At 43.8% G+C, this 14,391-nt stretch overlaps 1 protein-coding gene across 1 annotated transcript in view; it reads left to right on the top strand.

The window, feature by feature from the left end:
* Positions 1-841: 841 nt before the first annotated feature.
* The window catches only part of LOC124789545 (juvenile hormone epoxide hydrolase 1-like), a 44,829-nt gene continuing 31,279 nt past the window's right edge, over positions 842-14,391 (top strand). The window contains exons 1-2 of the mRNA XM_047256944.1: positions 842-1,046; positions 8,859-9,403. Of these exons, the coding sequence (XP_047112900.1) occupies positions 870-1,046; positions 8,859-9,403 (722 nt within the window). The 5' untranslated portion in view covers positions 842-869. The remainder of the gene's footprint in view (positions 1,047-8,858; positions 9,404-14,391) is intronic.

Raw genomic sequence — 14,391 nt, 5'->3', positions numbered from 1 at the left:
CAGCTTTGAAAGGAACTAGATTTGAGACTGTTGAAGCAGTAAAAGAAAAAGCGACGGAAGTAATGTATGGACTTACCGAAAATGATCTGCAGCATTGCTATGAACAGTGGAAAATTCGTATGGAGCGGTGTAGAGACCGAGGAGGAGAGTACATTGAAGGAGATAACATGAAATTGTAAATAATTGTAAATAAATGTTTTTTCCAGCATCAGTCCGGTTTTTTTCTAGCCGCACCTCGTATCTTGGCATCTTCTGTGTGAGGGGTCTAATGCTGTTGCTCGCTCGGCTACACGAAGACTGACGCCTTCTTACCAGATTCATTACTTATGCTGTTAATACGGAGAACTATGTGGGTGCACAAGTCGTCCTGCATGGTCCATCGGTCTTTTCTGGTGGAGTTCTTAACTTCACCCTAAGCAACACTGATACCCTGCAGCCTGGTAACGGCTGGGCAACCGTGGCTCTTGTCCGTGGACCCAAAGTCGACAGTGTTCCTTGGGTTTTCCGTCCTGTTTTTGCTGAATGCTTATTCTTTACTCGGCAAACAGTGTCCTCGACCTAACCCAACTGCGACATAATCGCTCGCTTCTTGCTTCCACCACCGTCTCTGACATGATTCGAATTTTTCCTGGGGCAGTGTCAGTGCGTTTTAATAAACTTTTTTCTAAACTCTAGATCCTACTATTCTGTGCTGTAACACCAGAAAAAGAAAGAAAGAAAGAAAAAGGTAATGGTACGCAAAGTACCGTCCGCCACGCACTGTAAAGCGTATAAAGCAGCTTGCAGAGTATGACTGTAGCTGTAGTTGTAGATATAACACCTGAATCTTACCTTCTACACAGCAGCTGCTGCTCTCGTGGTCTCCGGAGATGTTCCTGTTGTTGGTGTTGGCCGCCGTCCTGGCAGTGTTGGTATGGAAGAGGCTGACGGCTGCAGAGGAGGAGCCGTTCAACCCGCGCCGGCTGGAGGACGCGTGGTGGGGGCCCGGAGAACCCAAGGAGGTGGACGAGTCCGTCCGGCCATTCACCATCGCCGTCCCAGACAGCGTAAGTACAGGGTGACAATTACTGAAGTACATGAAATAAAATGGTCATAACTTCTGAACGGTTTGCGTTAGGACGTTCAAACTGCACGGTTGATCGCGGGGCTTGATGGGAATTACACTACTGGCCATTAAAATTGCTACACCAAAAAATGGTTCAAATGGCTCTGAGCACTATGGGACTTAACATCTGAGGTCATCAGTCCCCTAGAATTTAGAACTACTTAAACCTAACTAACCTAAGGACATCACACACATCCATGCCCGAGGCAGGATTCGAACCTGCGACCGTAGAGATTGCGCGCTTCCGGACTGAATTGCTACACCACGAAGATGACGTGCTACAGACGCGAAATTTAACCGACAGGAATAAGATGCTGTGATATCCAAATGATTAGCTTTTCAGAGCATTCACACAAGCCTGGCGCCGGTGGCGACACCAACAACGTGCTGACATGAGGAAAGTTTCCACCCGATTCCTCATACACAAACGTTGTTGTGATGCCTCGTGTAAGGAGGAGAAATGCGTACCATCTCGTTTCCGACTTTGATAAAGGTCGGATTGTAGCCTATCGCGATTGCGGTTTATCGTATCGCGACATTGATGCTCGCGTTGGTTGAGACCCAATGACTGTTAGCAGAATATGGAATCAGTGGGTTCAGGAAGGTAATACGGAACGCCGTGCTGGATCCCAACGGCCTCGTATCACTAGCAGTCGCGATGACAGGCATTTTATCCACATGGCTGTAACGGATCGTGCAGCCACGTCTCGATCCCTGAGTCAACAGATGGGGACGTTTGCAAGACAACAACAATCTACACGAACAGTTCGACGACGTTTGCAGCAGCATGGACTATCAGCTCGGAGACCATGGCTGCGGTTACCCTTGACGTTGCATCACAGACAGGAGCGCCTGCGATGGTGTACTCGACGACGAACCTGGGTGCACGAATGGCAAAACGTCATTTTTTCGGACGAATCCAGGTTCTGTTTACAGCATCATGATGGTCGCATCCGTGTTTGGCGACATCGCGGTGAATGCACATTGGAAGCGTGTATTCGTCATCGCCATACTGGCGTATCACCCGGCGTGATGGTATGGGGTGTCATTGGTTACACGTTTCGGTCACCTCTTGTTCGCACTGACGGCACTTTGAACAGTGGACGTTACATTTCAGATGTTTTACGACCCGTGGCTCTACCCTTCATTCAATCCCTGCGAAACCCTACATTTCAGCAGGATAATCCACGACCGCATGATGCAGGTCCTGTACGGGCCGTTCTGATTACAGAAAATGTTCGACTGCTGCCCTGGCCAGCACATTCTCCAGATGTATCACCAATTGAGAACGTCTGGTCAATGGTGGGCGAGCAACTGGCTCGTCACAATACGCAAGTCACCACTCTTGATAAACTGTGCAATCGTGTTGAAGCGGCATATGCAGCTGTACCTGTACACGGCATCCAAGCTCTGTTTGACTCAATGCCCAGGCGTATCAAGGCCGTTATTACTGCCAGAGGTGGTTGTTCTGGGTAGTGATTTCTCAGGATCTATGCACCCAAATTGCGTGAAAATGTAATCACATGTCAGTTGTAGTATAATATATTTGTCCAATGAATACGCGTTTATCATCTGCATTCCTTCGTGGTGTAGCAACTTTAATGGCCAGTAGTGTAGTATGGTTTGTTTTAGCGACAAGCTCACATTCATTTGGGTGGGTTCGTCAATAAACAGAATGGCGCATTTGAGGGACTGGGGATCCGCATTTCTCGAAGTCTCTTCGCCTTCAGCAGGTGCCTCTGTGGTGTCCAGTGTCCACTCACTGAATAATCGGTGCGATATTCATTGATGGCACGGTGACTGCCGAATGATACGTGAAGGTTTTGGAAGATGATTTCATCCCCGTTATCCAAAGTGATCCTGTATTCGACAAGATGTGGTTCATGGAACTCGACCCCCATCGAAGCAGAAGAGTGATGTTCTGGAGGTGCACTTTGGGAACCACATTGTGGCTCTTTAGTACCCAGAGGCCACTGGCGTGGCCTCGATTGGCCGCCATATTCTCCACATCTCAACACATGGGACTCCTTTTTGTGGGGCTACATTAAACACAAGGTGTACAGCAATAACCCCAAAACCGTTGTTGAGCTCGAAGCAGCCATTCAGGATGTCATCGACAGCATGTTCCAACACTTCAGCGGTTCATGCAGAATTTCGCTATTCGTCCGCGCCACATCATTGCCAATAATGGCAGGCATATCGAACATGTCATAACCTAAATTCGAACATCTATAGTGACGTTTACATGTTGAATAAATTGCGCCCACGCCGTAGTTTGCAACTACTTTACGTTTCTTTTCATATAGTTCATCAACCATCACCCTGCAGCTGCAGCAGTGCCTCTCGCTATAACAGAGTGTATAGCAAGACCATAGCCATGTTTTATTGATGTTGTGAAACCACTGCAAACTGCAAAAGGGCATGCTGGAAAAGGAATAGCAATTAACACACTTTCCCAGTCAGTCACGAAATTAAAATAGGTAGACACGAAGTTTTAACTATCACTTCGAAAGGTTAAAGTTACGTAATTAATATAAGGTGAAATTTTTCCCAAACAGCGAAAACGCGGACTTCTACACCCAAGGTCTACGCAAAGTCATTCGTCGTTTTGGAAAAGAAAAGTATCAGCTGAATGCTGAGCATGTGGAGACGAACGAATATAACCTTTGAAAGGGGTGTTCACTATCAGCTTCCCTTATATCTTGCATACACAGGCGGCAGTCGCCCTTACTTTGTTTCTCAGACAGCGCGCAATACCATCTCTGCGACATTGCCGGTCTGCAGTAACATCTCTGCGGCGGCCGCTCCTCGTGGATGCTGCTCGCAGAAACTGCCAATCGGCATCGTGTTATCGTTAAGTGAGCCACAGCCGAGAGAGTGGCATGCCAAGTATGATAAAAATTCATATTTGTTGATGAACTTTACTTTAGAATATGGTTTTTGATGTTTTTACTGCGAGAGAGAAAGATTTTTGATTGATTTGATGAGGACTTCATAATAAGTTAATAATTAATTTGCTTTAACTGCGCTCGAGCTTCTGCCTGCACACCATTATAACAATTCAGTAAGCAAAGCTGAACTTTCCCCCTCCTTCTAACTAGGTAACATTAGCAACAATTCAGGAAAGATTAACTCATTTAATGCAACCTTGTGTAATCTGCGATGAACATATATATATATTTTAATAATTCAATGAACGTGACACTGTTGAACAAACAACTTCAAAGTATTTTCAGAGTCATTATTTCTTTGCAATTCTTGATTAGAATGAAGAATATTTTTGTAAAGTGACTTTTCTAAATTTGCCAGTACACCTTTTAAAGAAATCAGCATTAACGTAATTTACCACATTATCATCCCTTTCCCAATCTCTGTCATTATCTAGATAAAGTTTCACAATTGCAGTTTACAATGGAGACGCGTTACGTCGAATAATTGGGCACGAAGTGCACCTGTAGTTAGTTTGTCACCCAGTAAGTGAGACGCACCTTTTTAGTAGCTCGCCGGCCGGTGTGGCCGAGCGGTTCTAGGCGCTTCAGTCTGGAACCGCGCGACCGCTACGGTCGCAGGTTCGAATCCTGTCTCGGGCATGGATGTGTGCGATGTCCTTAGCTTAGTTAGGTTTAAGTAGTTCTAAGTTCTAGGGGACTGATGACCTCAGATGTTAAGTCCCATAGTGCTCAGAGCCATTTGAACCATTTAGTAGCTTTCAGTAACAACAGCAACACCAGTTTCCAGGGAGTATGTGCCCGAGAGTTATTCATTGCCACAGGAAAGCCAGAAGAGAAAAAGAAAAAAATAATATTTCAGACTTCAAGGGACTTCCTTTCATACGACCAGATATCAGTTAAGGTTTTGTCAAATATCATGACAGAGAAGTGAAGCAGTATGAAACAATGTGTTACTATTTTTTGGAGAGAACTTATGTAGAATCTGGTTTTCTTTATTAGGCGACTCAGTACATTTTCTTGCAAATCACACAGATTAACTTCAGTTTTGGTTTATTGTTTTCAATAGACGCAGCTTCTCGAACAACCTTTCAGACAATCCAAGCAAAGCAATGGCCTATGCAAAATCAATACATAGAAACTATAAGTAAAACTAATAATAATTTTGTTTAAAGAAACTTCATGGTTGCAGATTTATTTTTTCGAGTGATAATTAAAACTTGATGACTTTCCTTCGTACATGTAACAATATCATATTTGTGATAAACTTCGTTATGTGAGAGGTGTCATCTGAAGAAATAATTATTGTAACAACAACTAAAAAAATAACTGAGTGCAGTTTTAATCCGTCTATGCAGATATTTATTTTAGCACAAGAATTTTGTTTTATTAGTTTAGAACATGGCATAGAATTGGACATATTAACACTTTTGGTCTAGTTGTAGACTGAAAACTTTTCTCTCACTTGCTGCACTACACAATTTCTGCCGCAAAACACAACTAAGCACAGACTATTGTATCCAAGCGTCATCAAACAGAAAATTAGATTATTATACTTATACAGAGAGGGAGTGAGATAGGGTTGTAGCGTACCTCTGATGTTAGTCAATATGTACACTGAACAAGCAGTAAAGGAAACCAAGAAAAAATTGAAGTAGGAATTAAAACTCAAGGAGAAGAAACAAAAACTTTAAGATCTGTCAACGACATTGTTAATTCTGTCAGAGTAGCAAAGTACTAGGAACAGCACTTGAACAGAATGGACAGTCTCTTGAAAGGAGGATATAAGATGAACATCAACAAAAGTAAAACAAGGATAATGGAATATGATAGAATTAAATCAAGTGATACTAAGGAAATCATATTAGGAAACGAGGTTCTTAAAGTAGTAGATGAGTTATGCTGTTTTGGCAACAAAATAACTGATGATGGCCGAAGTAGAGGGGATATAAAATGTAGACTGGGAAATGGTAAGAAAAACATTTGTGAAGAACTGATATTTATTAACATCGAATATAAATTTAAGTGTTAGGAAGTCATTTCTTTTAATATTTGAGTGAAGTGTAGCCATGTATGGAAGTGAAATATGGATGACAAACAGTTTAAACATAAAGAGAATAAAAGCTTTCAAAATGTGGTGCCACAGAAGAATGTTGAAGAGTGAATGGTAGAAACTTAATTTCATCCTTTCCAAATTCTGACTTTATTAATTTCGCAGTTACACCTGCCTTTTCGAAGGCCCGAGCGTTTCTACAACTACCTTGCCATGTTCCTCGCAAGTTGAGATTGCAGTTAAAATATCATCTACATACATGGCCAAGTTTTTAATTACCTGTTTACTTAGAACCTTGCTCAGTGATCTTACGAAAACTGAAGTCGAAATATTCAAACCAAACAGTAACACATGCTATTAATAGCAACTTTTCAATACAAGAATGCTATGTACTGTTTTCAATCTTTGGGTAGTAGCAGTTGCCACATCCTGATCCCAAGCCTCTACTACTAAAAATCGTTGCCTCATGGAACTTATGGAGCAATTCTATGTTTCTGGGTCTGATCCACTGTATAATTATGAACTTATTCGTTGTGTGTGTATCCAATACGATTCTGCCGTCACCATCACATCTAAATGTAGGTTATTTGTGTTGCGCTTTGGGTAAATGTAAATCTCGTGTGACTAGGGCCTCCCGTCTGGTAGACCGTTCGCCGGGTGCAAGTCTTTCGATGTGAAGCCAGTTCGGCGACTTCCGCGTAGATGGGGATTAGGACAACACAACACCCAGTCCCAGGGCGGAGAAAATCTCCGACCCATCCGGGAATCGAACCCGTGCCCTTAGGATTGACATTTTGTCGCGCTGACCACTCAGCTACCGGTGGTGGACGCTTTGGGTAATATCTCTGCGCACTAAAGCACCTTGCACCATTGTGCACGCAGCCACTCCAACGCCACATGAAAATCAGTTTATTGTTCTCAGTTAAACACGTCACTCACAGTTTTTAATTAAATCGGTACTCCTTCGCCGAAGATTACAAGTCCCGGAGCGCAAATCGCCATGCCAGCAGCTCAGATGGTTAAGGACACAGAATCATACACAGATTGCTGCGCAGAGCTCTCCACACAGCCACGTGGGTCAGATATTTAATGACTTTGTGCCTAGATAACACGTAACTGGGCGCTTATTCTCTTTATGCATCAACCACCAAGTAAGAGTAATCCTATAATTGTTCATTAATTAACAATAGATGGGGGAAGGACCAGAAATATATGGTAACATTTCCAAGTACGTACTAACAGTAAAGCACGAGAATGTGTGCTGCGCTGTTCACAACTGGCTTGATCACAGTAGGTGTAAGCTATAATTGGTACTTCAGCCACGTGTTTTTCGGGAGTACAATGAAACCTATTATCATGCTGTTTAGTCGCTCTGTTAGAGTACTAGCACTAAAAATCACACAAAATCAACGTTCAAGCAGTTTGCTCTGCTTGCAATAGCTAGCGAAGTTCTCGCAATTAAAGTAGTTCATTCTAACGATGCTACCGATGATTTTCATGAGTGAAAGTGTAACCATTCTACGTTACGACTGGTTGTTGCCCTTGTGACACAATATGCGAATGAAAGTTCCTCCACTTGTGAGTTTTAGTTACATAGCTTACGACTCTCCCTCAACTCGAATAATCCCAGAATTAAGATCAAGTCCACGTTTGTTCCGTTTGCAGCCATCGTGACGTGGTTCATTGTTACTTTGATGAAGCAAAACATGGATGCAGAATTTTCGCTTTTCATAATAACTCACTGATATCGGAACTGATGTAAAACAAAACACCTTTTGTGATGAAAGCTTTAACCGTTATCATCAAATGCAGCAATTGCATTTCTGCAGGCCACGTCTCCAGCATAACACGTGAAACTCACCACCAAGGTTCACATACAGATCACTAAAACAATTACGCTCCACGCTCTCGAGAGAAGCGACTATCGATACTGCGGTTGGACAGACAGCAATACTATAATCTGCATACAAACATCTGAACTGTAAACAAATCTTTCTTTAGGCTCTGAAATATTTCTTTGTACGCTTCTCCTAACTAAATACGTTATCTAGTTGTATTCCTAAGAATTTCAGACATTTAACCTCTTCAGTCTTCTTGTCATCATCTTTTAGATATATGCCAGGAAGAAACTACTTACAATTTCTGAAATGTGTACCGTGTGTATTTTCAAACTCTAATGACAAACAGTAGATTAGCAACCATCTACTAGCGTCCACGAAACTTTCACTAACTGGTCTGTGTATTTTCAAACTCTAATGACAAACAGTAGATTAGCAACCATCTACTAGCGTCCACGAAACTTTCACTAACTGGTCTTTGTGAAACCACGCTTGCTTTTCTGTTTGTTGCCATTCGTGTATCATTTGTAAGCAAAATAAAATTGGAATCCGGTAATGTTATTAATCCACACAGGGAAAAGTAAGTCCCTAAGAGGGAAACTGATACGATATGCAATTAATTCCCAGTTGGATGACGACAGATAATACAGAACTGTTTAATATTGATAGTGTTTGTTCCTTGTCAGAGACACACGATTTTAGCCATTTTGAGGAATTTGCTGTTATTTCGTAATATTCCAATGAAATTAAAGGATATGTTGATGAAGCTATTCATGATTTGCTGTTTTCTGCAATATATGTATCAGCTGCAAAAAAGCAACCTTGAATTCTTCAGATACTCACTGTAATAGAACTGTGAGGAAGCAGCCTGCGAATGTCTGCATTATTTTAATCACATTGCTCTTTTCATGTAGGTGATTGAAGACTTGCACGAAAAACTAAAAACCACGCCAAAGCTGACGCCGCCATTGGAGGGTGTCGGATTCGAGTATGGCTTCAACTCCAACTACATGCAGGAGGTGGTGGAGTTCTGGCGGACCAAGTACGACTGGAGGGAGCGCGAGAAGTTCCTGAACCAGTTCCCGCAGTTCAAGACGACGGTGAACGGCCTGGAGCTGCACTTCATCCACGTGAAGCCGGCCGAGGTCCCGCAGGGCACAGTGGTGGTCCCGCTGCTGCTGATGCACGGATGGCCTGGCTCCGTGAGGGAGCTCTATTCGTTCATCCCCCTGCTGACCACCCCCAGGAAGGGGGAGGGCTTCGTCTTCGAAGTGGTGGCCCCCTCTCTGCCTGGGTTCGGCTTCTCACAGGGCGCGGCAAAGCCAGGTCTCGGTATCGTACAGATGGCCGCCATCATGAAGAGGCTGATGGAGAGACTCGGCCATAACAAGTTCTACATCCAGGGTGGAAACTGGGGAGCCATCATAGGAACCGCTATGGCGCAGTACTTTCCGACCTCGTAAGTACTATCACAGATACGCAAGAGTGAAGCTCTGTTCTATCGTTTGTAGAGAATGTAAGCAAACTGTATATCCAAACTGTTATGACACATTGCTCACACACAGAAGATGAAATTAACACCACACAAGAAATCAGAGACTTCTACGAGGCATCACGCTAATACTATATAACACCATCTCTAATTTTGGTGAAGACTTCAATTTGGCGTGGAAGAGAGTCCACAAGTTTCTTCAGGTATGCCATGTTGTTGTTGTTGTTGTTGTCGTGGTCTTCAGTCCTGAGACTGGTTTGATGCAACTCTCCATGCTACTCTATCCTGTGCAAGCTTCTTCATCTCCCAGTAACTACTGCAGCCTACATCCTTCTGAATCTGCTTAGTGTATTCATCTCTTGGTCTCCCTCTACGATTTTTACCCTCCACGCTGCCCTCCAGTACTAAACTGGTGATCCCTTGATGCCTCAGAACATGTCCTACCAACCGATCCCTTCTTCTAGTCAAGTTGTGCCACAAACTCCTCTTCTCCCCAATTCTATTCAATGCCTCATCATTAGTTTGTGATCTACCCATTTAATCTTCAGCATTCTTCTGTAGCACCACATTTCGAAAGCTTCTATTCTCTTATTGTCTAAACTATTTATCGTCTATGTTTCACTTCCATACATGGCTACACTCCATACAAATACTTTCAGAAACAACTTCCTGACACTTAAATCAATACTCGATGTTAACAAATTTCTCTTCTTCAGAAACGCTTTCCTTGCCATTGCCAGTCTACATTTTATATCCACTCTACTTCGACCATCATCAGTTATTTCGCTCCCCAAATGGCAAAACTCCTTTACTACTTTAAGTGTCTCATTTCCTAATCTAATTCCCTCAGCATCACCCGACTTAATTCGACTACATTCCATTATCCTCGTTTTGCTTTTGTTGATGTTCATCTTATACCCTCCTTTCAAGACACTGTCCATTCCATTCAACTGCTCTTCCAAGTCCTTTGCTGTCTCTGACAGAATTACAATGTCATCGGCGAACCTCAAAGTTTTTATTTCATCACCATGGATTTTAATTCCTACTCTGAATTTTCCTTTACTGCTTGCTCAATATACAAATTGAATAACATTGGGGAGAGGCTACAACCCTGTCTCACTCCCTTCCCAACCTCTGCTTCCCTTTCATGCCCTTCGACTCCTATAACTGCCATCTGATTTCTGTACAAATTGTAAATAGCCTTTCGCTACCTGTATTTTAGCCCTGCCATTTTCAGAATTTGAAAGCTTTCTCTAAGTCTACAAATGATAGAAACGTAGGTATGCCATATCCAAATGAAATCATTCAATGATGAATACCATAGAGCCATCAAGATGTGGCGACGAATGCTACTGTGGTGTTGTATATGCATTGCCTAACAAAAAAAAATCACTCAGAAGGGGAGGAGGAAATGGAATGCAACTTCATGGGTTGAGACAGAATGTGATGTAATTTCAGTGACTACAATATTAAGTCAAATTTACAAAGAACTTGGCAGTACGAGCCCACTAATTAGTATGGTGTTGCACGCACTCTGTCGTGTATGCACGCACTTATTCGTTTGGGAAAGGTGTTATAAAGCCATTGCACCCTCCCCTGAGGCAAGGTGGCCCACAACTGTTGGAAACTGGTCCTTGATAACCTGGATACTGACGCTGGGACAGAGCTAACGTCCGAACTGTTCCCACGTGTGTTTTATAGGGGACGTATGTGGGGATCTTGTTGAACACAAGAGTACCTCAACATCATGTAGACAGTTCGTAACGAGAAGCGCCATTTGTGTACCAGCATAATATTCTCGCAGGAGATGTAACACATGAGAACACAACATGTCAAAAAAATGGCTCTGAGCACTATGGGACTTAACTTCTGAGGTCATCAGTCCCCTAGAACTTAGAACAACTTAAACCTAACTAACCTAAGGACATCACACACATCCATGCCCGAGGCAGGATTCGAACCTGCGACCGTAGCGGTCGCGCGGTTCCAGACCGTAGCGCCTAGAACAGCTCGGCCACACCAGCCGGCTACAACATGTCAGTCACATACCACTGTACAGTTTGATTTCCCTCAGTCAGTACCTGCCATGACCCGAAATCATACCCAAAGGGACTCCAGACCATGGGGCTAAGAGTTTGACTCTCCAAAACATCGGAAGATTGGGACCTCTCACTGGGTCGCCGCCATGCTCGCCGACAGTGGTCATCCAAGGTACAGTAGAAACGTGATCTGTCACTAGATACGCTGCAGGGCCAATCGTCAGCAGTTCAAGCTTCCCGGTCACGGCAGCCGTTTGTGTTGTTGACAGTAATTTCCCAGTCCATCTGCTGCTAATCTCCGACCGATGGTGCAAGTTGACACAGGACGAGGAGTGCAGGGTTTAACGTCCCGTCGACAATGAGGTCATCAGAGTAGGAGCACATGCTCGGATTAGGGAAGGATAGAAAGGGAAAGCGGTCCTGTGCTTTCGAAGGAAGCATTTCGGCTATTGTTTTAAGTGACTTAGGGAAATCATGGAAAACCTAAATCTGGTTGACTGCACGCGGGTTCGAACCGTTGTCCTACTGAATGCGAGTCCAGTGTGCTAACCTCTGCGCTACCCCGCTCTGTAGGTCGACACAGAATGTTGCAGGGAGTCCAAACCCCATTCTCAGATGGCAGGCGCAGATGTGGATGGCTTATCGTTGGTGCATCATACAATGATCCCCCCCCCCCTCCTCGCCATGGTCGGGAACCTTGACAACGAGTATGCCATGCATCATGATCCTACGCAGTCCAACACTGGACTAGTGTCACATCCAAACGCCACAAAAATCCGGACATTGGAGGATTCGACCAACTGGCCAAATGGATACCCACTGTGACGCCTCGTTCAAACAATGTTAGGTGCTGATAACGCTGTCTCACACAAGTATGCGTCCTTTACAGTGGTCAACCAACATCCGACGCTGTTCATGCCTCTTATATCTTATATACCATACTAGGCGTGGTAACAACAATACGACGAACACAATTTATACACTCTGGTGGCCGTTCTGTTACAGAAATGCAATTCTTGTTATTCACACAGCCGCCGGTAGTGTGTATGTGTACCGTGCGCTGTTTTTGTCAGGCAGTGAATATGAATGCAGATTTTAGATTGACTGTGTACTTCCACAACCCACAAATTCTTCTCAGTTGGCTGAAAACTCAATTGAGTTGTACGATGTCTGTTCAAAAAATCCAGGGACTTTGTCCACAAAAAATTTCTGCGCTTACCTTTCACTTGTTGTGCATGGACTCCTTCTAAATACTCTCTTCCACAATTGCTGCGCCAGTCCCAACGCCCTTTCCACTTCCGGAAGCACTCTTGATACGTCTCCTCCTGGATGTGCGACGCGCCATCTGCGAATTTTCTTTTATCTCGTCTATCGTTGCAAATCTTCGTCCTTTCAACGGGGTTTTCAACTTTGGAAATAAAAAAAGTCCTCAGGGTCCAGGTCTGGAGAGTACGGAGGATGAGCCAACACAGTGATTTCGTTTTCTTTGTTTTTGTTTTTTTATTTCGTTTCGTGCAATAGATTGCAAGGCAAAGGTCTTTCTGGTCGTGGCTCATGAGCCGTGGAAGAAACTTGGTTTCAACACGACGCATTCCAAGATGCTGTGTTTGGATTTCATGACATGATCCAACTGAAATGGTACACCAGTGGCCATTAAAATTGCTACACCAAGAAGAAATGCAAATGATAAACGGGTATTCATTGGACAAATATATTATACTAGAACTGACATGTGATTACATTTCCACGCAGTTTGGGTGCATGTATCCCGAGAAATCAGTACCCAGAACAACCACCTCTGGCCGTAATAACGGCCTTGATACGCCTGGGCATTGAGTCAGATAGAGCTTGGATGGCGTGTACAGGCACAGCTGCCCATGCAGCTTCAACATGATACCACAGTTCATCAAGAGTAGTGACTGGCGTATTGTGACGAGCCAGTTGCTCGGCCACCATTGACCAGACGTTTTCAATTGGTGAGAGATCTGGAGAATGTGCTGGCCAGGGCAGCAGTCGAGCATTTTCTGTATCCAGAAAGGCCCGTACAGGACCTGCAACATGCGGTCGTGCATTATCCTGCTGAAATGTAGGGTTTTGCAGGAATCGAATGAAGGGTAGAGCCACGGGTCGTAACACATCTGAAATGTAACGTTCACTGTTAAAGTGCCGTCAATGCGAACAAGAGGTGACCGAGACGTGTAACCAATGGCACCCCATACTATCACGTCGGGTGATACACCAGTATGGCGATGACGAATACACGCTTCCAATGTGCGTTCACTGCGATGTCGCCAAACACGGATGCAACCATCATGATGCCGTAAACCAGGGCCGGCGAAACGCTGCACAGTGTGCAGACGCTCGAAAATGCTGCACATGTGCGCACGTGTGCGATAGCGACATCTGTTATTAGACCTAAATGAACAGCGGCGGCTCCACTTCCTTGTTTATGTGGTACAAGCCAAGAGCGCAACATACCCAGTCTCGTTTACCCCTGGTGACCGTAACCTTAACAGAGAAGTATTGAGAAATGGCAGGTAGGCCTTCTGTGAAAAAGCAAAGGACGGGAGATCTATGTTCTCAGTCGTTTAAAAACAACTGGGAACTACAATTCTTTTTTATAGCCGTTGGTGAAAACTCACAGTGTTTGCTGTTCCGCCGAATAATAGGCGGCCAGCGTAAGTTTTCAATTGAAAGACACTACAATACATATCACAAAGACGAGTGTAGTGTACTCAACAGTGAAGAACGGCAAGCAAAATTAAATGTCCTTAAGAAAATGGATGAGACACATCAACTCGATTTTACTGTACGTCAAAGTAACTGATACTTCTTGAACTCTTAGTTTCTTGTATTACATTTATGTCTAATTTACTGTACGCTGTACAATGTACTGTTTTCAATTTTCCAGAATGA

This window comes from Schistocerca piceifrons, chromosome 3 (assembly GCF_021461385.2).
Source record: "Schistocerca piceifrons isolate TAMUIC-IGC-003096 chromosome 3, iqSchPice1.1, whole genome shotgun sequence".
Taxonomy (NCBI): Eukaryota; Metazoa; Arthropoda; class Insecta; order Orthoptera; family Acrididae; genus Schistocerca; species Schistocerca piceifrons.
Note: the sequence above shows the minus strand (reverse complement) of the source record. Positions and strands in the feature narration are given on the sequence as shown.